General features: G+C 40.2%; 1 protein-coding gene across 1 annotated transcript in view; it reads right to left on the minus strand.

Annotated features, from left to right (window-relative positions):
- Positions 1-25,839, minus strand: part of Cp (ceruloplasmin) — a 59,048-nt gene that overhangs the window by 11,253 nt on the left and 21,956 nt on the right. The window contains exons 10-18 of the mRNA XM_032898608.1: positions 25,047-25,197; positions 22,803-23,015; positions 20,981-21,188; positions 19,671-19,810; positions 18,206-18,334; positions 15,510-15,616; positions 13,624-13,840; positions 13,126-13,265; positions 11,954-12,116 (exon numbers count right to left, since the gene is read on the minus strand). Coding sequence (XP_032754499.1) covers positions 11,954-12,116; positions 13,126-13,265; positions 13,624-13,840; positions 15,510-15,616; positions 18,206-18,334; positions 19,671-19,810; positions 20,981-21,188; positions 22,803-23,015; positions 25,047-25,197 — 1,468 coding nt within the window. The remainder of the gene's footprint in view (positions 1-11,953; positions 12,117-13,125; positions 13,266-13,623; positions 13,841-15,509; positions 15,617-18,205; positions 18,335-19,670; positions 19,811-20,980; positions 21,189-22,802; positions 23,016-25,046; positions 25,198-25,839) is intronic.

Here is a 25,839-nt window from a genome sequence, read left to right on the forward strand (position 1 = left end):
TTCAAAATCATATTTGATCATGATGCTGGAGGACTTCAAGAAAGGCGTGAAGAACTCCTTAGAGAACAAGTAGAAGCCTACAGAGAGGAATCATAAAAATCCCTGAAAAGAATTCAGGAAAACACAATCAAACAGTTGAAGGAATTAAAAATGGAAATAGAAGCAATCAAGAAAGAACACATGGAAATAACCCTGGATATGAAAACCAAAAGAAGAGACAAGGGCTGTAGATACAAGCTTCACCAACAGAATACAAGAGATGGAAGAGAGAATCTCAGGAGCAGAAGATTCCATAGAAATCATTGACTCAACTGTCAAAGATAATGTAAAAGCGGAAAAAGCTACTGGTCCAAAACATACAGAAATCCAGGACTCAATAGGAAGATCAAACCTAAGGATAATAGGTATAGAAAGAGTGAAGACTCCCAGCTCAAAGGACCAGTAAATATCTTCAACAAAATCATGAAGAAAACTTCCTAACCTAAAAAAGAGATACCCATAGGCATACAAAAAGCCTACAGAACTCCAAATAGATTGGACCAGAAAAAAACACCTCCGTCACATAATAGTCAAAACACTAAAAGCGCACAAAATAAAGAAAAGAATATTAAAAGCAGTAAGGAAAAAGGTCAAGTAACATATAAAGGCAGACCTATCAGAATCACACCAGACTTTTGCCAGAAACTATGAAGGCCAGAAGATCCTGGACTGATGTCATACAGACCCTAAGAGAACACAAATGCCAGCCCAGGCTACTGTATCCTGCAAAACTCTCAATTAACATAGATGGAGAAACCAAGATATTCCATGACAAAACCAAATTTACACAATATCTTTCTACAAATCCAGCACTACAAAGGATAATAAATGGTAAAGCCCAACATAAGGAGGCAAGCTATACCCTAGAAGAGGCAAGAAAATAATCGTCTTGGCAACAAAACAAAGAGAAGAAAAGCACACAAACACAACCTCACATCCAAAATATGAATATAACAGGAAGCAATAATCACTATTCCTTAATATCTCTCAACATCAATGGCCTCAACTCCCCAATAAAAAAGACATAGATTAACAAACTGGATCATAGAGGACCCTGCATTCTCTGCCTACAGGAAACACACCTCAGAGACAAAGACAGACACTACCTCAGAGTGAAAGGCTGGGAAACAACTTTCCAAGCAAATGGTAGGAAGAAGCAAGCTGGAGTAGCCATTCTAATATCAAATAAAATCAATTTTCAACTAAAAGTCATCAAAAAAAAGATAAGGAAGGACACTTTATATTCATCAAAGGAAAAATCCACCAAGATGAACTCTCAATCCTAAATATCTATGCCCCCCAAATACAAGGGCACCTACATAAATAAAAGAAACCTTACTAAAGCTCAAAAACACATTGCACCTCACACAATAATAGTAGGAGATTTCAAACCCACTCTCATCAATGGACAGATCATGGAAACAGAAATTAAACAGAGAGCGTAGACAGACTAAGAGAAGTCATGAGCCAAATGGACTTAACGGATATTTATAGAGCGTTCTACCCTAAAAGCAAAAGGATATACCTTCTTCTCAGCTCCTCATGGTACTTTCTCCAAAATTGACCATATAATTGGTCAAAAAACAGGCCTCAACAGGTACAGAAAGATAGAAATAATCCCATGCGTGCTATCGGACCACCACGGCCTAAAGCTGGTCTTCAATAACAATAAAGGGAAGAATGCCCACATATCGTGGAAATTGAACAATGCTCTACTCAATGATAACCTGGTCAAGGAAGAAATAAAAAAAAAAAATTAAAAACTTTTTAGAATTTAATGAAAATGAAGGTACAACATACCCAAACTTATGGGACACAATGAAAGCTGTGCTAAGAGGAAAACTCATAGCGCTGAGTGCCTGCAGAAAGAAACAGGAAAAGAGCATATGTCAGCAGCTTGACAGCACACCTAAAAAGCTCTAGAACAAAAAGAAGCAAATACACCCAGGAGGAGTAGAAGGCAGGAAATAATCAAACTCAGAGCTGAAATCAACCAAGTAGAAACAAAAAGGACCATAGAAAGAATCAACAGAACCAAAGTTGGTTCTTTGAGAAAATCTATAAGATAGATAAACCCCTAGCCAGACTAACGAGAGGACACAGAGAGTGTGTCCAAATTAACAAAATCAGAAATGAAAAGGGAGACATAACTACAGATTCAGAGGAAATTCAAAAAAATCATCAGATCTTACTATAAAAGCCTATATTCAACAAAACTTGAAAATCTGCAGGAAATGGACAATTTCCTAGACAGATACCAGGTACCGAAGTTAAATCAGGAACAGATAAACCAGTTAAACAACCCCATAACTCCTAAGGAAATAGAAGCAGTCATTAAAGGTCTCCCAACCAAAAAGAGCCCAGGTCAGGCGGGTTTAGTGCAGAATTCTATCAGACCTTCATAGAAGACCTCATACCAATATTATCCAAACTATTCCACAAAATTGAAACAGATGGAGCACTACCGAATTCCTTCTATGAAGCCACAATTACTCTTATACCTAAACCACACAAAGACCCAACAAAGAAAGAGAACTTCAGACCAATTTCCCTTATGAACATCGGCAAAAATACTCAACAAAATTCTGGCAAACCCGAATCCAAGAGCACATCAAAACAATCATCCACCATGATCAAGTAGGCTTCATCCCAGGCATGCAGGGATGGTTTAATATCTGGAAAACCATCAACGTGATCCATTATATAAACAAACTGAAAGAACAAAACCACATGATCATTTCATTAGATGCTGAGAAAGCATTTGACAAAATTCAACACCCCTTCATGATAAAAGTCCTGGAAAGAATAGAATTCAAAGGCCCATACCTAAACATAGTAAAAAGCCATATACAGCAAACCAGTGGCTAACATTAAACTAAATGGAGAGAAACTTGAAACAATCCCACTAAAATCAGGGACTAGACAAGGCTGCCCCTCTCTCCCTACTTATTCAATATAGTTCTTGAAGTTCTAGCCAGAGCAATCAGACAACAAAAAGGAGGTCAAGGGATACAGATGGAAAAGAAGAAGTCAAAATATCACTATTTGCAGATGATATGATAGTATATTTAAGTGATCCCAAAAGTTCCACCAGAGAACTACTAAAGCTGATAAACAACTTCAGCAAAGTGGCTGGGTATAAAATTAACTCAAATAAATCAGTAGCCTTCCTCTACACAAAAAGAAACAAGCCGAGAAAGAAATTAGGGAAATGACACCCTTCATAATAGACCCAAATAATATAAAATACCTCGGTGTGACTTTAACCAAGCAAGTAAAAGATCTGTACAATAAGAACTTCAAGACACTGAAGAAAGAAATTGAAGAAGACCTCAGAAGGTGGAAAGATCTCCCATGCTCATGGATTGGCAGGATTAATATAGTAAAAATGGCCATTTTACCAAAAGCGATCTACAGATTCAATGCAATCCCCATCAAAATACCAATCCAATTCTTCAAAAGAGTTAGACAGAACAATTTGCAAATTCATCTGGAATAACAAAAACCCAGGATAGCTAAAACTATCCTCAACAATAAAAAGGACTTCAGGGGAATCACTATCCCTGAACTCAAGCAGTATTACAGAGCAATAGTGATAAAAACTGCATGGTATTGGTACAGAGACAGACAGATAGACCAATGGAACAGAATTGAAGACCCAGAAATGAACCCCACACCTATGGTCCTTGATTTTTGACAAAGGGCCAAATCCATCCAATGGAAAAAAGATAGCATTTTCAGCAAATGGTGCTGGTTCAACTGGAGGTCAACATGTAGAAGAATGCAGATCGATCCATGCTTATCACCCTGTACAAAGCTTAAGTCCAAGTGGATCAAGGACCTCCACATCAAACCAGACACACTCAAACTAATAGAAGAAAAACTAGGGAAGCATCTGGAACACATGGGCACTGGAAAAAATTTCCTGAACAAAACACCAATGGCTTATGCTCTAAGATCAAGAATCGACAAATGGGATCTCATAAAACTGCAAAGCTTCTGTAAGGCAAAGGACACTGTGGTTAGGACAAAACGGCAACCAACAGATTGGGAAAAGATCTTTACCAATCCTACAACAGATAGAGGCCTTATATCCAAAATATAAACAAAGAACTCAAAAGTTAGACAACAAGGAGCAAATCAAAACAAAAAACCCTTTATTGGAAAAAAATGGGGGTTCAGAGAGCTAAACAAAATTCACAGCTGAGGAATGCCGAATGGCTGCCAAAACACCTGGACCATGCCTTTGTTTGAAAGAATGTGGATTTGGGGACTTTGGATTTGGAAAACAGTGGAATGTTTTATATGGGGCTTAATGGGCTATCCTAGTACGAATATGGAAGATTTTGTTATTGAGAGTGATTTGAATTATGCAGACCTGGTCCAAGAGGTTTCAGTGAAGAATTTTAATATGTGACCTAGAGACTGTTTTTGTGGTATTTTGGTGAAGAATGTGGCTGCTTTTTACCCTTGTCTGAAGAGTCTACCAGGGGCTAAGGTAAAGAGATTTACATTAATTGCATTGACAAAGGAAGTCTCAAAAAGGTCCAAAAGAGACTTTGTTTTCTCGTTAAGTCTCAGGAAGAGCATTTTGGACAAGCATAGCAAGTTTAGAAAAGAAAAGTATAAAATACATGGTTCAAATATTCAAGGGGCCCAAGGAAGTGAAATGGAGCTGAACCCTTCATTCAAGGATATTAAATTGAATTAAGAAAGTAGTGACCTTGATGCAAGATCCCCCATCTAGCTAAATTTAGGACCAGGCATCATAGTACAAGCCTTTAGTCTCAGAAGGCAAAAACACACAAATATCTAAATTCAAGGCCAGCCTAGAACAGAGCAAGTTCTAGGTGATGAAAAACTTAAATCCAGGCTTGGTGGACCCCACCTTTAACCCCAGTGCTTAGGAGACAGGCATGCAGATCTGTGAGTTCACAGTCAGTCAAAGGAGCAAGTTCCAGGACAGCCAAGCTTAGGCAGTGAAGGAGTTGGAAAGCAGAAAGCTGGTGATAATTTAATAGAACAAGGGGGCCATCTTCCAGTCTCAGCAAGCAGCAGAACTCAGCAGATTTGGCCATGTGGCTCTGGCTTTAGAGTCCAGAATAGAAGGGACGACTGGGACAACTGATTCTGGTTAGCTGGAGCTAAAAAATTAGTGGTGATTAAGAGACCAGCATCATCGAAGTGAAATTTTCTGGGAAGTGTTTTCTGAGAGCACAAAGAAGCTGTGTTCCAGAGATAGCCAAGGTTGTACATCCTGCAGCAGTTGTACTCAGTCACGTGTAAAAGTCATCCAGGTGGTACTGGTTATGAAGGCATAAAGAAGTCATGAAGAACAGCAGAGGCTTGGCACTGTGAGAGGCCATGGAAGGCCATTGGTGAAGGTACAGCCTCAGTTGCAGTTGATGGCCCAGGCCTGAGGGGGTCATGCAAAGAATTTGAGGCTTGGCACCATGAAGAGAGCCTATGAGAGTCTATTGGTGAAGCCTAGTTGCAGTGAAAGACCCCATCATATTGGAGATGCCAGTACCATGGGATGACCACTAAGAATAGCAGCATCAGTGGAGTGGATTAACCTGAGCTTAGAGTGTTAGAGAAGGCAGATCTGCAAAATTGATGTCAACCCTTTGGAGGAGCCCAGAAGATCATGTGTAGATCCCAGACATTGAAACAAGAAGCTATAACTGTTGGAGTAGGTGTGTCACTGTGGGTGTGGGCTATAAGACCCTCACCCTAGCTACCTGGAAGTAAGTCTTCCACTAGCAGCCTTCACGTGAAGACGTTGAACTCTCAGCTCTGCCTGCACCATGACTGCCTGGACACTGCCATGCTTTCTGCCTTGATACTGGACTAAACCTCTGAACCTGTAAGCCAGCCCCAATTAAATGTTGTCTATCTAAGACTTGCCTTGGTCACGGTGTCTGTTCACAGCAGTAAAACCCTCACTAAGACAGCCCTGGAGAAGAGTTTCTACCCTGAGCTGCCTTTTCCAGTGCTTGGCACACTTGGCTTACTAAGATGGATGATCTATTGCTTTCATGATTACTGCTAGTGGTTGAGAGGGAATGAGGCCACACACAACTGTGACGTCACAGTCTCACTCTGTCCAAGAGTCCTTTGTCTTGAGTAACACTCTCTAGATTGGAGGAAGCATTTGGTTGATTCTCAGTATACTGAGCAGTTGGTTCTAACAGCTTCTTGCTTTCACGGGGTTGGGAGATAATTTTCAGAGGTCTTTGGTCTGCCATATCAATTGGTGTTACTCTGAACTCGGTTTTATTTGTTTTAAGGTGATGCTGATACCCTAGGCAAGTGTATCGCTGAGGCGGCTCCCAACTCTAAAGTAATTCTACGATTTGAAGATTTAAAAAGCATTAAAGGCAATCTTAGTGTATGTCAGATGTGAACAATGGTGCATAGTTTTGAAGGTATTAGAAACACAGGAGACAGTAGCTGACTCTTCCAAGCAATGTAAAAAGTCGCTTTCAAAGCAATAAAAGCAAACTCTCCTTGCTGGAAGGAGCCATCCCTCCAGGCTCTCCTATTACTTCCATGATTTCCACGATGACACACATAACTAAGTCCTTTTGGCTTTGGTGATTACTACCCATGTTTTGCAAATCCAGATGTTAGTATTTACCAAGGAGAAATACATGTACATTCCAGAGCTGGTCCAGGAGTATATAGCCTCAAACATAATAGAGACAGAACTGAAATTTCCATCCATACAAGGACTAATTAGATCCCTTGTGAATCAATGGCATGGAATACGGTATAGCTAAGAAAAGGCTTTCAAGCTTCATGTGCTAGCAAGCAAACATATTCACAACACAGTTTTCAGTAAACAATGAAAGTGTGAAGAAATGTACCTGTACTGTGTGATGCTAATTATGTTTACAAGCCAAAGATAAAATATTTCAACTTCTGTTCATGCAAGTACATTTGAATTTATCTGTAAAACCATGTAGAAATGGTTTTCAGGAGTTCATATCATTGCCTATAGGGGATAATGTGGAGTCCAGGGCAGGATTAGGCGTGAATGGATTTCCAGATTATTAGCCTTCTTTGGGGATTTTCAAGTGTTTCTTGTAAGTATATTTAAACTAGTATGGATTAAATCTAGCATATTTATGAGAAAAATAAAATTCAGGGTGTGAATTTGCATTAGATATACAATAAAGTGAAATAAACACGTGGCTATGGTTATAATTCAGGATATGTTTAGTTTTCTTGTTTTTTTCTTCAGTTTTTAGTAATAGTCATTTATTAGCTTTGTCTGGCTGTTAACACTTGTTTAGGTCACATATTTTCAGCCAAAGTCTTGTTTCTATTTTTTATGTGTATATACTCCTATTCTTTCAACCCACAGTATACAAAAAAATAAAAAATTATCATGATGTTCATATCTGTCTTTTTAGTAACTAACTTCCTTGCTTATTTGTTTGGTTAATTTGTTTTGTTTTAAAGGCGTATGTTTATAGTCCTGAGTGAACGTATGTGAGTCATGTGTATGCAGGTACCCAAGGGGGCCAGAAAAGGTCAATGGGGTCTCTAGAACGGGAGCTTCCTGATAAGGTTACCTGAACCTAGGTCTGCCACAGGAGCAGTCAGTACTCTTAGCTGCTGAGCCAGTTCCCAGCCCTTTTAGTAACCTATTGTTGCAGACTCTGGTGTCCAGTCCAGCTCATTGCCAGAGCCCACAAATCCAGTAAAGCTCTACAAAATATCCATTTGAAGTTTTCTTATTGGCATTTTAAAATTTATTACTTTATTATCTCCATTTCATTTTTTCAAAATGTAACATAATTGGATTCTGACTTTCTCTGTTTTCCGATAGCATCCTTCAACTGTTTTTCAGATTTTTACAAAGTACGTCTTGGTATCTTCATCCTTCCTTCTTTTCTATACTCTCTTACCCCATGGTTTGTTAGAGGACTTGATGAGAAGAGTTGGAGACAGTTTAGTGAACTTTATAGTGATCCTGTGAGGACAGTCAAGGACAGCATCTGATCATACGGTTTTGTTTACTTGTTGCCACTTTGCAGAGTCCTTTCAATGCAGGTGTAAGTGGACTATGTAAAGCGATTCTGTTACCCAGCGAACAAATACATGTCATGATACAGTCTGTTGATCTGTCCATCGGTATTACCAATTCCCTCACAAATGAACAGTTGTGTGGCTTTGATTTTTTTTTTTGAAATGTTTAAAACAACTCATTGTTCTCGTATTCCACTTATCACCAATTTATTTCTTTCAGCCAGACTTAGTCTCTATAGAAAAAGAAATTGTAAGATTATTACTTAAAATAGTATACTTTATATGGTTAAAAAGTCTGTACATGGGTGCTTTACGTGTATTCTGTCTTTTAAGATAGTGGTTATTTTGATTAATTCATTTGTCTTTCATATATTTAAAAATCTCCCATTTTTAGTACTGCTTTAATTAAGGAAAATGTATTCTCTTCTTTGCAAAAGATCCCAATTATAAAGGAGAAAAATAATAAATGTACTGTGGAAGATCTTGGCAGATGCCACATTCCCCAAAGCTCAGAGTTCAGCAACAACAGGCACAGTAGGATGTAGAGCTTCCTAGCAGAAGGGGAGCACATCCAGGGACTCAGGATGTAGCCTGTGCCTGATGAGGAGTCACGGAGTGACCTCACAGGGAAGAGTCTACAAAGGGACAATTGTTCTGTTTTACAAAATATCACTGAGGGGATTGTATCTGGGTTTGGTTCCCAGCACCCACATGCTGGCTCTTAACCATCTGTAACTCCACTTGCAGGGGATTTGGTGCCATTTTAGGACTACTTACATACTTGGTGCACATGTATGCTTGCAGGCAAAAGAACTGTGTGCATCCAGTGGAAGGGGAAGCCCTTGGTCCTGCCAAGACTGAACCCCCAGTGAACGGGATTGTTGGGGGGAGGGCAGTAATGGGGGGAGGATGGGGAGGGGAACACAGATAGAAAAGAGGAGGGGAGGGGTTAGGGGGATGTTGGCCCGGAAACCGGGAAGGGGAATAACAATTGAAATATAAATAAGAAATACTCAAGTTAATAAAGATGAAAAAAAAGAAGAACTGTGTGACTGTGTGCATAAAATTAAAACAAAAGTGAGAAGCCGTCTCTCAGGATCTTTGTATGAGCTGGGATTTTTCTTTTTGTGTATAGAGTAGAATATGATGGGATGGGTGTTCAGATCTGAAAAAGAGCTATAGCTTCTAATCATTTTAAAAGAAATTCTTGGCAATGATGATGGTTGCACATCAGAGGATATTTATGAAATATAGATGTACATATTTACACACAGACATGTTCAAGTCAATACAAAGAGAACAGGAGGGGAGACAGAGAACAAGAAGGCAAAGGTAACTTTATAAGTATGGAAGGAAGGTTTGTGGGAATTCTTTGTTCTCCTATTTATGAGTCTTAAATTATGTCCAAAAACTCTTTAAAAAATTCTACCTTGTCAAATGAATGGTTTTAGATACTCACCAGAATATTGTAATAGATTTGACTATTTAGTTAGAATTGCAGGTATGTATAGTCTGATTTTGAGGAATTTACAATGAAGCTAGCTTTCCCACTATAGTTTGTATCCTAGATTATCTGACAAAAGTTAAAGTTCAGTGAAAAGTGCTTTTTACACTTTATACTCAAAGGAGGTCTGTATGTGTTTCTTTTGATAGGGAAAAGCAAACATCAAATTGACAATGGTAGTTTAGCCACTATTTTAAATTATTTTTTGTTGTTGTTGAAGAGACAGTTGTCACCTGATGCATATGTCCAAAGGTTTTGTTTTATTTCTGTATACGTTTGTCTGTGTAATGAAAGACAGTGATTTTTTGAGATGCTGAATTGATGTAGATTTCTCCACAGCTTTATCTAACATATTTAAAGATTTAGACTTATAAGCATGGCTCTCTAGTTTTTCTATGTGTAGCTCAGACTTTTTTCTGATACTTCTTCAGTCATATATAATATCTTTTCTTGTCAAATTTCTTTTGAATATTTTCCATGTTCTTTTTTCACATTGGTTATTTGCTCCGTAATTCCCTCTGTTTTAAATGCACTCTTCTTAAAGATCATGACCTCTCCCTTTCCCCCAGGTTTGTTAGACATGAAAGTTTCCAGTGTTTCTTTGTGCATAACCACCCTGTGGCAGTATCTCCTGGGTGCTAAACATTTACATACATAGATTCTCAAGTGTTCCTCCCTCTCTATTACTTTCTGCATGGTTTATATACAAGCAAGCTCCTTCTCTCATTCTCCCTCCTCTCCTCTTCCTCCTCTTCCTCTCCTTCCTCCCTTTTCCTCCCTTTCTATCCCTCCCAATCTTTCTTCCTTTGGTATGGGTGTATTACCTGTATGTGTACCTGTATACACTTGTGTGCCTTGTATCCACAGAGACCAGAAGAAGGCATTAGATTCCCTAGAATTGGAGTTACAGTACACAACTGGAGTCATAGAAGGTGGTGAGCATTTAGGTGCTGGGAATCGAACCTTGATCTTCTGGAAAAGCAGCCAGTGATCTTAAATGCTGAGCCATCTATCTCACTAACGCTGCAAGCTTGTTTATTTAGAACCAAGTTCTCAACCTTGTAATGCTGCAAGCCATTAATACAATTCCTCCTGTTGTGACCTCCACCCATAAATTTATTTTTGTTACTTTATAACTTTAATTTTGGTACTATTATTAATCATAATGGACATATCTGTGTTTTCAGATGCTCTTAGGCAACCCCTGTGATCAGGTTATTGTAGTTAAACCCAGCAGTTTATTTGCTTTTTTGAGTCTTAGGTAGTTTTGTATTACCAGTGACTGCTCTAGTGAGAGTAGTTTTGTTTTGTTTTGTTTTTTAAAAAAGATGGTTTAAGAGCAAAGATGAAAAGTTTGTTTATGATAAGGTGCAATCTTGAGTGACTTTAGTTATGTAATACTTGGACTGAGAACACAGATCACTAGTAATAGTCTTACCTAACATTGACAAATCATGGACTCTGTTCCTAGGACCACAGCATACTTACACATACACACACAGTTATACAAACATGTGCACAAGTGTACATACATGTTCATGCACATGCGCAAACAGGCACACACATGCACACTCACATGTACACAACACATGCACACATGTGCATGGACACATATACAAATGCATACATGCATACACATGCACACACCCACATACCCACATAAATACACACACATATGTCTATTCCTTTTATTTTTAAGGAAGAAGAATAGTCTATATGTAACTTCCTCCAGTTAGATTTGCCATTTCTAATTCCAATAATTCTCAGCTCTAAAGACCCATTAAAGCCTGTAAACTACAGTGCTGGAATTTCCCTCTTTGTACATTTTGTTGTTGGCTTATATCCACAAAAAAGATGAATTTTCCTGTGCTCTGCGTATAGGCACATGGGTGAGCGTCTCTGTGTCTGTGTGTACTTATACATGTAAGAGCTGAAGAATAAATGTTTTTAATTTTAGTTTTTTTCAGCTCCTTTATGAACACCTCTTCTTTGCCGTCCCAAAAAGAACTACTCTAGGTGGTAACTGAAATTATACTGGGTTGATTGATGCTTCCCTTAGGTGGGAGCTGTTGCGGGGAAATGTTAATGTTTCCTCTTGAGAAAGAAGTTCTAGATGGTCATTTGTAAGTTGCTTGTTTGTTAAAAAACTAATGTGTTTTCTTATACCAGCTTTTCATGTGAACACACTGTCAAGTTTGTGTCCATTAGTACACTTAGACTCAGTAATTCCACTGGCCTAGCAGTAAAACATTCCTATTTAGGGGAAGAAAAGGAAGGTACCAGGACAGCCAGTTCACAGGTGCCTTATACTGGGAGATGAATTTAGGCCAAGCATTCATAATGTATATCTAGAGATACTGCCTGGATATTTACCTTGATTTGGTAAAACAGTGTAGGTAGTTACCATCCCCGCATGAATATGGTCAGTCACATGGCAGTGGAGTAACCAGGTTCCAGGCGTTTGGGGAAACATCTCTAGGGTTTGGTATGTTCCAGGAAAAAGGTCAAAGACATCAGAACTATGAATTCCCCTGTGCTTTATTAGAAAAATGACAAATATGAGAATTTAATAACCTTTAATTAGCTAGGTCAAAATATTAGAAAAACAGATTTTTTTGAAAAAATTAATCCCTCTATATTTTATGTTCTGAAATTGGAGGTCCCCACCTAAAGCCTCAGAACTCTGAGGCATCAAGGGAAATGTGAAGGAAGGCTTTTCTTAGTCAGGACTATGCCCAGTAAATGCCACAGTTCAGGCTTGCCTTTTTGTCAAAGACTTGATCTACACAGAGCAAGCAAACTGTTGTCCCGCATCAAACCTTCACTCGTGCTTGGATTTATAGACTTACCTTCTTTGTGAAACTGTAAGGCAAAGAAAGTGTAAAGGAACAGAAGAGGAAAGACAATTTAAGTGATGCTGACATATTTGAGAATATGTTGCTGGCATGTTTCTGTGGAAATAATGTTGAGAGCCCATTAACGATATATGTATAGAAAATAGTACAGATTATAAAATGGACCTCATTTTCAATATGCCTTTTTTTTTTTTTTTGGAGGGGGGGGGGGGGGGGTTGGTAGCTTGTACATTTTCTACATCAGTTTAAAAACAGAAAAATGCATTTTCAGGAGGACAGTTGGTTTCCCAAGGTAAAGGGTAGTAGAATTGTGTTCTTGGGATGTCAGTTGTTTGACACCCAAATGATAATTCACCCCTCACAATTTAAGAGAGAACTTAGAATGGACAGAGCTATAGTGAAGTCCTGTTCTCGTCTCTGCTGCCTCAACCTTTTGTGAATTGAACACTGCTGCCTTCTCTGTCAGCCATTCCATTCAGAATGTGTGAGCAGAACTACAAAAGACAGAAAAATCTGCAAGTATAAGGACAAGCCCAAGTTGTGAGGAGGCCGGTGTGCTAGTGGAGACTGCAGTGCTCTGCAGGCTGGGCCAGTTTCTCTTTTTCACAGGTATCTCTAAGGAAAGGTGTTCTTGGCTTGAACCGGAACATATGAAGCAGAGCAGGAATGAGTGCTGCAGGTGACTCTTACCTTGTATTGGAAGCTGTGGCCGTGGAAGTGTACAGTGTGCAGGTCTATTTCATTGCCCATAGCCATCACATACCAGTTGACCTCATCTCCCACGTGCATCGTGAGGCCTTGTAGGTTTCCGAACATTTTCCCATTGATAGCTGAGGGAAATGTGATCATTTTCAGAATGATTTTAACCCACAACAGTAATAGGAAATAGTACTAGGTTAGCATGACAGAGCGTACTTCACTATAGATGGGGAGAACAGTGCTTTCAAGTTCAACGGTATCATTGATATTTTTCAAGTTACTTTATAGGAGGAGCCTTAATCCTAATTGTGGATTTTTTAAAAAGGGAATGAGGGTTTGGACTTGAGAGAAAAATGAGTAAAGATTTTAAACATTTTGGTTTTGAACAGAATTTTACATTATAATAAAATAAAACAGCCCTACAACATGATTTTCTTTGAAAGAAGAAAAGGGTAAAACAGGAAAGTGGCTTAGAATAGTGTCTCATACCATGCATTTTATTGCTTTCTATGAATTCCTCGTTGTCTTTGTTTACTTTCTCAGGGTGATCAGAGTATGTATTGATGTTATCATCTAAGTACCAAGATTCATTCTCATCAAATACTAGAAACAAAAGGGAAAACTCCATTTTCTTTTTAGGATTGAATACTTTCACATAAGATTTCCGACAAACAATCAATGGGCCTATTAGCCCACTATAGAGATCCTGAAAACAAGCAGAAACTACAGTTATCCTGGAAGTGTTGGTCAGGATTTTAGAGAGCTGGGACCTTATCTATAATCCCAGCCACTTTTGGGGGGACTGATTTTAGTGCGACACCTAGCCCAAGGTAAAGCTACCACTTCAGTGTCTTCATACTTAATGCGGTTAAGCTGAAACAATGCTGAATACGTGGGTAGGTTATGTGGGTGATGTGGAACTTACATTCGTGCAGAGGCCAAAACTTGGCCTAACTAATGAGCTACCTAAGTGAGCAGTGTTGGTTGTTCATTTCATAAACTCATGAACTCATCGCAATGAGCCAAGTATTGTGCCGGGTATTGTATAGCCATGGCTGAATGAAACAAAGCCCTTCACTTAGGAGCTCATAGAGGAATAGAAGAAATGTGTAGAAGCCAAGGAAACTGCCCATTGCCATGGAGAAGCGGTGCTGATGAATACCCATGTGAAAGACCACAGTGACGTCTTACACCTCTGAGGAGTTTGCTGTGGCCGGGTGTCAGTGATGGCAGATTGTGTCTTGGACCATCCTTGGGCTATATCCTACTAATGAAATTCAAGTTGAGACATAAGTAGGTCTGAGACATGATCACAGCAAAACCACATTTTAGTCCAGTCATATTGGTCAGGTGAAGGAAGACTTGGGGGAAAGTCTGTAGCCTGGGAATTGACATGTGACAGGAGTGGAGTGGACTGAGCAAGTAATTGTAGGGTCAAACTGGGTAAGAAGAGCGGTTCCAAGTACCTGCTTGAGTGAACTAACTGGTAGGACTGCTACTTGTGCTGCTGTTTGTTTGTTTGTTTAATTTATTTATTTGCTTTATATCCCAATCGCAGCTCCCCCACCCCATTCTTCCCTCATTCAACCTCTTCCCCTCCTCTTCTCCTCCTCGGAGAAGAAGGAAGACCACTTTGGAATCACCCTGTCCTAGAACTTGAAGTCACTGCAGGACTAGGCCTCTCCCACTGAGGCCAGACAAAGAGGCTCAATTAGGGGAATAGGACCCACAGCGAGGCAACAGATGCAGGGACAGCCCTACCCCCATTTGGCAACTGAGGAAGCAGGGCCTGGACCTAGTCTTTCTTGCAAATATGTAGCAGATGTGCTGCTGTTCTTTGCAACAGGAAGTAAAGGAGATGGAGGAAGACACTTTGGAAGGGTCCCTGTATCTGGGAATGTCTGGTGTAGATGTCCAGCAGGCAGCTGCATTGACAGTTCAAGAACTGGGAGGCGATTCTGATCAAGATTTAGTTCTGCGTGCCAGTGTAGTTGAGGTGGCCGTTGGGTGTTTTTGCTTTTCCGATATTTATTCAACAATATCCACAGTTCTGATTAGCTGTTGGGTTTGCAAAGAACTCTGAAGCTACACATCTCAGTTCTTTGCATTTAATTTGTTTTCATACCAAAAGAAACCTAAAATACATTGGTTTTAAATTCTAATTAGGTGCTATCAATAATCAGCAGGTGTGAGATAATTATAACCTTATATTTAAAAGCAAACAAACCAAAAGTATAAACTGAGCTGGATTAGAGAGCAGTTTATATTCCTAGGATTTGGACAGACTGGAGCACAGAAAAACTCTGGTAACTGTATCTGCTTTCAATTGTCTATGTGGAGAGTCTTACAATAGAGATGGTTTGTTTAAAGGTTACCTTAACTCGATCCACGGTTGAGTAATAAGCCCATGGGATACAAGGTGAATCCTCCGTTCCAGCACCTGATCTTTCTGGAATTTGCCATATATAAGTGCGAACTTCACCTAAATTAACCAAGAGTTACATGTCTGGTTATATTAAGTTAGTATCTGACTTTTATATCCATACACATTTTATATACACATATAATATATATGCATATATTAAGCCTTGATAACTAGGAATCCAGAAAGTAAAGATGTCAAATTAGTTGTTAAAAAAATAGTATTCAAAATTCTTCCAGGAACTTGTTTTTTTAATATTATAGTGCCACAACATATAAAAGTATATGAGAGTCCTGTCTTCCAAGCATGTGGGTTCCACCTTTACCTATTGAACAACCTTGATGATTTGGGAGTGTCTTTGTAAGACACGCTAAGGCATTTTTATGTCATTGTATGTATACTATGAATTAATCAGCCCTCATTCACTTGTTGAACCACAAAGTCAGAGGGTGGCCATTTTAATGTCATAGTTTGAAGTAACTGCATGGATCCATCTTTTATTACTCTGCCACAGAACTTCCTGTATATCTGTCCACAGATCTTTCAGTTACATCCACATACCTGCCTAGACTCCCCTCTGTCTGATTCATTTACATAGACCTTGCTGTTTCCTGCAAATGTAACACTATCAAATTAACACTCTAGAGTCTGATATCCTATACTAGGAGATCAAGCAAGAATTGAGGTCTTGTCTTAAGGGAGGTATAGGCCTTCCCCACTTTCCTCAAACTATTGTTTTCAGCCCCAATTTCCTCATTTCTTGTCTAAGGAGAAAATTTCACTAAGAACATAAAATGTAAATGTTAAACATATAATGTAAAAGTGAGACCCAACCATCTGCTGACCACATTTATTTCTATAAATTTTTCTTCTAGCCTGCTCTGTTACCAGGGATTCGTTCCCAAAGCTGAAGAGTCATCCTTGACACCTCCTTCCCTGACTCTAGTGCCCAATTCCCAGCAGACCCTTTAGTTCACTTTAAAGTAGAATTGCAGTATCATAACCTCTTGCCCCTTCATCTGCGTCAGGACCATGCCAAATCTTGTTCATTCTAATTCTGGTAATTGTTTTTTCCCATCAAGTTTAGTGCAGGATTTACCTAATTGGCCCCTAATGTTGCCATTTCTCTCCTACAGTCACTTAACTCATGAGTAGGCTAGAAAAGCTTCTTAAAATCCTTAATCAGATAAATTCCCTTAACTCTACATATGTGAGTGTGTAGTATAACACCTTAAGTCCTAATGATAGCCCCTAGGCCCTTCCTCTATCTAGGTTCCTTCCTCCCTGTTACCTGAGCTGCACCTCCTATGTCTTCACTAATGTCAGACTCTACTGACTGACCTACCTAACATATACCATTGTTACTGTCTTACTCTGATGAGTTTTTTTCATAGCTTTGTTAACAACTCAATATTATCTATGTTTATCTTTCTTAGAAGATCAAGAGAGAAATTTTGCTTTATCTTCCTTTATATTATAAAAGTAGGGTTGGAGAGATGGCTCAGAGGTTAAGAGTACTGACTACTACTCCAGGGGTCCTGAATTCAATTCCCAGCAACCACATGGTGGCTCACAACCATCTGTAATGGGATCCCATTCCCTCTTCTGGTGTGTCTGAAGACAGCTACAAACATACTGTAGTGGCTGGTTTTGTGTGTCAACTTGACACAAGCTGAAGTTATCACAGAGAAAGGAGCCTCAGTTGAGGAAATGCCTCCATGAGACCTAGCTGTAGGGCATTTTCTCAACTAGTGATCAAGTGGGGGAGGACCCAGCCCACTGTGGGTGGTACGGTCCCTGGGCTGGTAGTCTTGGGTTCTATGAGAGCAAGCTGAGCAAGCCAGGGGAGTAAATAACATCCTTCCATGGTCTCTGCATCAGCTCCTGCTTCCTGCTCTGCGTGAGTTCCAGCCCTGACTTCCTTTGGTGATGATCAGCAATGTGAATGTGTAACCTGAATAAACCCTTCCTTCCCCAACTTGCTTCTTGGTCATGATGTTTGTGCAGGAATAGAAACCCTGACCTAAGACACATACATTAAGTAAATAAAAAAAATCTTTAAAAAAAGTTATAAAAGTAATCCTATGGACCACTCTTTCTGTTTGATATCTTTGGGAACTGATAAATTTTTTAAACCTTTTCCTGTCAAATCATTTTATTGTTTTACTTTGGTGTGTATCATATATCTCAGTTTTTATCTCAACTAAACATCTGGTGTGCTCCTGAGACATGCCAGATACAAATACCCAGGGTTTAAAATTCTAAACTGCAGCCATTGTCTGAGTGGCTAGGACGTGAACATTTTACCCTGTGGTGCATCAGATGCCACCTCAAATATTGTGAAGGGAGCATCTTTCTAAGTTAGTCTTCCGTGTCTGTAAATCTTCAGTACCTTCACGTTCATTTTACAGCCCTTTGGCAAATAGTTTTGGTATAAAGGAGTGTGTGTGTGTGTGTGTGTGTGTGTGTGTGTGTGTGTGTGTGTGTGTGTGTGTGTAACCAAGCACCACACAGAGCTGTTCCCTGTATCCTATGTACTCACCTTCCTTTGCATTCCCTTACAATGCACTCATTTGGAAGGACTACTCTTTACAACAGTTAGCATTTGTGGACTGTTATCTGTGCAATACATCCCTCTCCGCCCAGTACCTGGTAATGTTGGAGCAACTGTAGAACTCTTTGTTTTCACTCCGTGGGCATGTATTGAATATGTCCTGCTTGCCATATTTTTAAAGACAACTTTAACTTTGTCTCCAACATCTGCATGAATCAGTGGACCTGATAAAAGTGAAATGGAAGGGTGGCTTAGTAGATTGGAATTTCTGTCAGTGGCAAAGGCAAAAACCAAGTAATTTTTCAGCATGAAAGATGGAGTCTCCTTTTTTTTGCCCATGATTTTGTGCTGGTACAGTTCATGATTTATTTCTGGTCCCAGAAGATGTTCATAAGAACACTAGAGATGGCTTCTCTAAATATAAAGACCATAATTTATCTCTCTCTTTTTTTTTGGTTCTTTTTTTTCGGAGCTGGGGACCGAACCCAGGGCCTTGCGCTTCCTAGGCAAGCGCTCTACCACTGAGCTAAATCCCCAACCCCCATAATGTATCTCTTATCCAGAGTTCCAGAGGACGTTGTAGCCTAAAAAACCCCCGAGGGTCAGAGGTCTACCAGGGATATCTGATGGCAGGCCAGGAGCTGCTCTGCACGCCTTACCCACAGCACTCGATATTTGGACACCCCCCGCCCCCGCTGAGCATGAAGTTATCAAAGGGCTGTGCGGGCAAGGTTGAAGGCAGCCCGCCAGCTTCTGCTCCCCAGCTAGCTGTGACTTTTCCCGTGCACTTCTGTTACCCTCAACACTGCCATTAGCACTAGAACAGTGTTTTTCAACCTGGAGTGTCACATAACCCTTTCACAGGGGTCACCTAAGACCATTGGGAAGCACAGATATTTTACAGTGTGATTCATAGCAGTAGCAAAATTACAGTTATGAAGTAGCAATGAAAATGATTTTATGGTCGGGGTCACCACAAGAGTCAGAGTCACAGCATTAGGAAGGTTGAGCCCTGATCTAGAGTATCTCAGCTTGGAGGTTCTGATCCCTGGAAGGACTGGAAGGCTCAAGAGTGCAGCACCTCACAGATTTCAGGTTGCACACTTGCCTTAATGTGGTTCCTAAAAACCTAAAGGTAACGTTCCCTTGGTTCTCTGTAAGCAAACGCATGTTCTCATCCCCATATATGTTTTTTTCTTATAACTGATTACTTGTTTATTCTTCAAGTAAAAGAGGTACTTCTTTTGGTGGGGCTTGGTGGAATAAAAAGGAGAATTTGGCCCAGGTATTTTATTCAGAGGTATTTTCTAGGAACTTCACCAAAACTATAGGCACCAAGTATAAATAATTGTATCGGTCTATGGAACAATACATTATACCTGACAGAAAGAAGTGGTATTATCTGTATTCTTTAGCAAACACAAACTTCTCATTTGTTTTAATTGAATGATCTTTTTTTCTGTTTTGGTTTGAATAGCTTTGATATATGAGCTAGGAGAATCCATGATGCTGCGGGCAGCTCCTGCCACTAACAAGGCTACCAAGATGCTGTCCCCTTACCGAGGATGCCCAAGTGCTCCTCTTCAGCTCTTCTCTTCACCTGTTCTCTGAATGTGCTGTCAGTAAACTCTCGATACACAACCTTCTTGTACTTTGAGCCTATGAAGAACTCTTCCTTATCCAAAAATGCATTTGATACACTAGAAAAGGAGACCCGATACTAGTTAGTATTTGTTTCCAGGAAAGAAGAAAAATTAAGTTTTGAGTAAAATTTCTTGTGACTAGTTCTGTTCATTTAAAATTATTTTCCATCCCAGTGAGAAAAAAAAAAGATTTTAAAATCTTAGCGAGATGTGCAGACCTGTCCAGTGTGCTGCTTCAGTCCTGGCCCTGACTCTTGCCTCGTTAAGCTGTTGTCTTGAACCTTGCTATCTGGAGAAAGGGGCCTTAGTTCTTAAGCCCCTAAAGAGAGGCACAGATCAAATCCTCTCGTCACAGTTTCCCACTCTAAAATGCTGTGAGTCTAGGGTTAATCATCAATCAGTGCAATATTTTCAGTCAATGGGAAAGGAAGTGGCACTTTTTTTTAAGTTTTAGTTAACTAATGGTTCCTTTTAACCTCTTTATCCAAATCACAAAAGCAACCTTTTATCCCTGTCTATCTCAGACCACACTTAGCACTGAAATCAAACTATCAAGCCAGCCACTGTCAGCCAGGGTACTGGGCACCGTGGGTCTACCTGTCCCGCTGCTCAGACTAGTTCTTCAGATCATGTTCATGTGAGGTCACATGATGAAAGTGGCAAGATAGAGGAAAAATGCCTGGGAAAATAAAAAAGGGTCAATTACAACATCAGGTGATGCCACATGATGCTGAGATGGATGTTTCTAATGTTCCCAAGGCCAGTTTTTACTTGGATTTATTCTTTCTGATACTTTTTTTTTACATTGTTTGTGTCATTAATGGCTTTGAATGTAATTTTCTTTAAGATCTTAGTGGAAAGAACTGCTAAGTATTTAAGAAGCACAGGGGATTTAAGGTTATGGAACAACTGATTATTATACTAGCCATGAAACCAGGAGGATGAAATCAGCCACATTGCGGCTGTCTCACTTTGGGTGAGTTTGAAGGTGAGTGACAGGCCACCAGCAGGGCAGTGACACCAGAGGCAGCTGGAATAGGTTACAGAAGGAATCTTATGAGGAGGCCATGAGAAGTGGAAATGACTGAGCGTAGGTTCCCAGGAAGTGATCATTGCCGTGACTTAATGCAGCTGCTGCTTTGTTCTAAGGGTTGGTCCATCTCTTTAAGTAAAGGGGGACATAAGCTTATAGCTGAGCGCTTTGGGAGTCTGAGAATGGAAAGTTACTTTTGCTCTTGCAAATGGTGCAGCTCCATTTCCCAGTCCCTGCTTGGTGAATAATCCCATTCCACCTCCACTGCTGCAATATAGTAGGTCCTTTCTCCCTGGTAGAGAGTGACATCTTCAAACTGCCCCTTGCACTGGTTCACAGTGTACTTTTGCTTCATGCCACCGGTGTAGTGATCTGTTGTAAGACACTCAACATCAAAAGACCCTGGAGTGGCAAAAAAGGAAATGTCACATTTTTGCTCCATGTTTTTATTTCCCCAATTTACTGAGCATGAGTTATGACCTCAGAACATCAGGCTCTCTACACAATCTGACCCTCATATCACCTGCTGCTCCAAACACCAGCAAAGGGTGTGTCTGTGTAAGGACATGTTAGTCTCCCATCCCAGATCTTTCCGGATGGGTGCATAGCTCATGCTTAAGAGTATCTCTCACTGTTACCCATCACCCCCTTGTACTTATTTTTATTTATTTATTTATTATATATAAGTACACTGTAGCTGTCTTCAGATACACCAGAAGAAGGCATCAGATCTCATTACAGATGGTTGTGAGCCACCATGTGGCGGCTGGGAATTGAACTCAGGACCTCTGGAAGACCTCTGGTGCTCTTAACCACTGAGCCATCTCTCCAGCCCCCCTTCTCCTTATATTTATTCGTGGGCTTACAATTACTTGATCTTGTGTAGCACACAATGAATCGAGTAAGTCCAGAAACAGGTAATCATATTTTCATGATCTGATTAACATCCTTCCCTCCTTGTTTTAAGTTGATTTAATCCTTGAGAGCTAGGCCCATAGATGTGTCTAAATGTGCTTGGCTACAGTTAGAATACCCAATTGTAAACAGTCAGCAGGCCAATCCCACATCAAAGCTGTAGAGACAATATGAAAGCTTACATGACATGCAGGAGTCATTTCTTCTAGCCTGCTTTTTCCTGTTATCTTTAAGATGATTTTAACTGAAAAGGCCCCATCTCAGAGTCAGAGAGTCTGCTGTTTCAAACAAGGTAATCTCTCTCTCTCTCTCCTTATATCATCCTACTCTACCCATGTATCAAAACTAGGTCCACCTGACATCCTCTTCAACAACAGTGGCCCAGCCAACCCTCTTAAGAGAATATCTATTTAGGAGGCTTTGAAAGTTTATCACTCAGTATGCTTTTCTATAGAGTTTTCAACCAAAACTACATATATTTACTGTCTTGGCAAGTTTTATTTCAATGTGACACAAGCTAATATCATTTGAAAGGAGGGATACTCAATTGAGAAAATGCTTCTATAAGTTAGAGCTAAAGGGTATTTTCTCAATTAATGATTGATGGGGGAGGGCCTAGCATCTTGTAGGTGGTTCCATCCCTGGGCTTCGGGTCCTGGTTCTGTAAGAAAGCAGGCCAAGCCCTTGGTCCTGCCAAGGCTGGACTCCACCCCCCCCCATTGTAGGGGAAGGTCAGGATGGGGAGGGGGAACACCCTTCTAGAAAAAGGGAAAGGGGGTGGGATAGGGGGCTTATGGATGGGAAATGGGGAAAGGGAATAACATTTGAAATGTAAACAAAAAAAAATCCAATAAAAAAAATTTTTTTAAAAAGCAGGCCAAACAAGCTATGAGCAGCAAGCTAGTGAGCAGTACCCCTTCATGTCCCCTGCATCAGCTCCTGCCCTGTTTGAGGTCAGTTATCTCCCAACCTCCTTCAAGGATGAACAGCGGTACAGAAGCTGGAGCTAAAAAAACTCTCCTCCCCAAGTTTCTCGGTCATGGTTGTCCATCACAGCAGTAATAACCCTAATTAAGGCAGTGATCACTAAGAGAAATGTACCTTCTGTGTCAGGCGTCATGAGAAGGGTGAGACTTTTATGAGGGAATAGATTTGCAGTGTCTCTTCTTTCTCCTTTGGACAGATAGGTATTTCCTGAAAAGTATATCCCATGCACATCTGCCTCATTTCCAGCGCTGAACAAATACCACACAATGGATTCTCCTAGACACATATTGAGGCCAGGCAGATTGCCATACATGAATCCATTTATGGCTGCAAAAGTTGGAGGAGGAGAGAAAAAGGTTTGAAGACAGCATATCCTGTTAAATAAAACGTCCTTCGTGACGTCCTTGTGTAAGGACACATTTAAGCCTCTATGTTGAATATATGTCAGAAATGTCTCTGCTGTCCCCAGAGCAACCTGGCTACAGGGAGCATATCTGAATTCACATAGCATGGACTTCTGTGTTCCTACCACCCTGGGGAGTTCAGTGTTTTCAGCTGGAATCGAATTCTAGGCTGTTTTTATCATTTCTTTCAAAGGTCATGTTTGCAAGCATCTGTCTCAGGATAACACCAGCTTACCCTGGGTGTCACATACTGGCAGTGTGTCTGTTGTTTCACATGCAAAAGTAACTGACTCATCAGGAAAAAAAAAAGGTAAAATCTTGTGTAGGAAAGTTTCTCACACTGCTGATTCCAAAAGATGATTTTGTGGAAATTAAAGTAATATTTTAAGGATTGTGAGTACTGTGACCAAAACCATTGCAGCTTTAAAAAAGTTAGTTTGTACTGCAACTTTATAATTTTTACTTCTGCCAACTACAATTCTGTTTAAATTAGCTAAAACATAATAAATCTGACTGATGTTCATCTTCATTTAAATAAAATGGCTAGAGGTTTCCTTGGGCTTTAGTAATTTTAAAAGTTGTAAGTTGGTTCTGATGAGCAATCCAGTATAAAACTCAGGATGGCACAGAGTTCTTACTTTTGGATCATTGAAAAAGAAGAGGAGCCTGTCCTTACTGGGTTACCAATGAGAAAAGCACCTCACCCATTCTTCTCAAATTGAGTATGTCATCGAAACAGGTAAAGGATTTGTTAAGTGCGCATTCCTGGAACTTATTCCAGTGTCTTAGCAACTCAAAAGCAGGTCCAAGAATTTGTAGTTTTAACAAGCTCTTGGGTAAAACAGGCTGTTGATCTAGGGATCACACTTTAAAGACTCATTCAGGGGCCAAGAAAATAGCTCAGTTGATAAAGGCACTTGATGGTAAGCCCACCATCCTCAAATAAGCCCTGAAACCCAAACGTTAGAAAGGGAAAACTGACTTGTGCATGTTGTCCAACGATGATCTCCGCAGGCACCATGCCGCATACTAGTTCTCTCTCTGTTCCTCCTTTCCATCTCCACTCTCCTCTATATAAATACTCCCCCCCCCTTAAAGATACATTGGCTATCCCTGAGTTCAAGGCCATCCTGGTCTACAGAGCTCCAAGAAAGGCAAGGCTCATAAAAGAAAGCCTATCTCAAAAAACTCAATAAGTAAATAAACGAATGAATGGATAGATGACGCATTCATCAGATTAGCATGTCTGCTATACCTAGTTATTCTGAAGTGGGATTCTTTTTTTGTTTTATTAACTTGAGTATTTCTTATATACATTTCGAAAGTGTTATTCCTTTCCGGTTTCGGGCAAACATCCCCTCCCCTCCCTTTTTTTATGGGTGTTTCCCCCCATCCTCCCCCTTGTCGCCTCCCCCCCGACAATCTAGTTCACTGGGGGTTCAGTCTTAGCAGGACCCAGGGCTTCCCCTTCCATTGGTGCTCTTACTAGGATATTCATTGCTACCTATGAGGTCAGAGTCCAGGGTCAGTCCATGTATAGTCTTTAGGTAGTGGCTTAGTCCCTGGAAGCTCTGGTTGCTTGGCATTGTTGTTCATTTGGGGTCTCGAGCCCCTTCAAGCTCTTCCAGTCCTTTCTCTGATTCCTTCAACGGGGGTCCCGTTCTCAGTTCAGTGGTTTGCTGCTGGCATTCGCCTCTGTGTTTGCTGTATTCTGGCTGTGTCTCTCAGGAGAGATCTACATCCGGCTCCTGTCGGCCTGCACTGAAGTGGGATTCTTTTTGATTGTTTTGTTGTTTGCTTTTTATAACCAAAGATATTGCCTTCAGAGTACTAGTATTTGCTGTATGTATTGAATATAAAGTAATGAAAAACACTGTTCCCTGGGGTTTAGCTGATGCCATTATCTATATAATTCTGAAGTAGCCTGGGCAGGTGGGAGACACGCAGTACTCACAGTGCATCTTGTTGGACTCCTGAAAGTCTTCATCTTCCTTGTCCACATTCTCAGGTGCAGTTGTGAACATTCTGATATTATCATCCAAGAGTAAACTCTCATTCTCATCAAACACTGTTGCAAACAAGTAGAACTCCTTGTCTACATCTTTCTGCAAATCAAAATAGCAACGAGATGTAGATAGAACCAGTAAAGCAAGAGATTTCTATGTACAATACTCTGTGTACAAGCCATTTTGAGACGTGTGAACAGAATTTCAGTTCCTCTTTCAAACTTGGCCAATGACATATTCCATTTGGCCACCCAAATTTTCACTGATGTCTGTTGAGGATTTATGGTTTACTAAGGTTTGCTAAGGTAACCTTCTTCCTTCATGTCCATATTGTGCACACGAATTGAACCACTAAAATAAGTTATTCAAATACATGTGTCATGGTTTAGATTTGAAATGGCTCAAAAGTCATCTGTTAAAGGATTGGCTCCTAGCTGATGGCTATTGGGTGGTAATGGAGACTTTACGTTAGGCCTGGTTGAAGGGACAAGATCACTTGGATTATACCTTTGAATGTGGTAGAATCTGTCCCTCCCTCCATCTCTCTCTACCTTGATGTCCTGTCTCCTCTCTCCCCCATCTCCTCCCTCTGTCCCTTTCTCTTGTGCATCTTGGCTATCTGATGGGCAAATGTGTCTCCATCATGAGGATGAAGAGCTTTCTTCTAACATATGCATGTCTGGTTCACTACAGCCCAAGTGGAATGGAACTAGCTGACTGTGACCAAACCCTCTAAAGCCA

The sequence above is a fragment of the Rattus rattus genome, chromosome 3 (assembly GCF_011064425.1).
Source record: "Rattus rattus isolate New Zealand chromosome 3, Rrattus_CSIRO_v1, whole genome shotgun sequence".
Taxonomy (NCBI): Eukaryota; Metazoa; Chordata; class Mammalia; order Rodentia; family Muridae; genus Rattus; species Rattus rattus.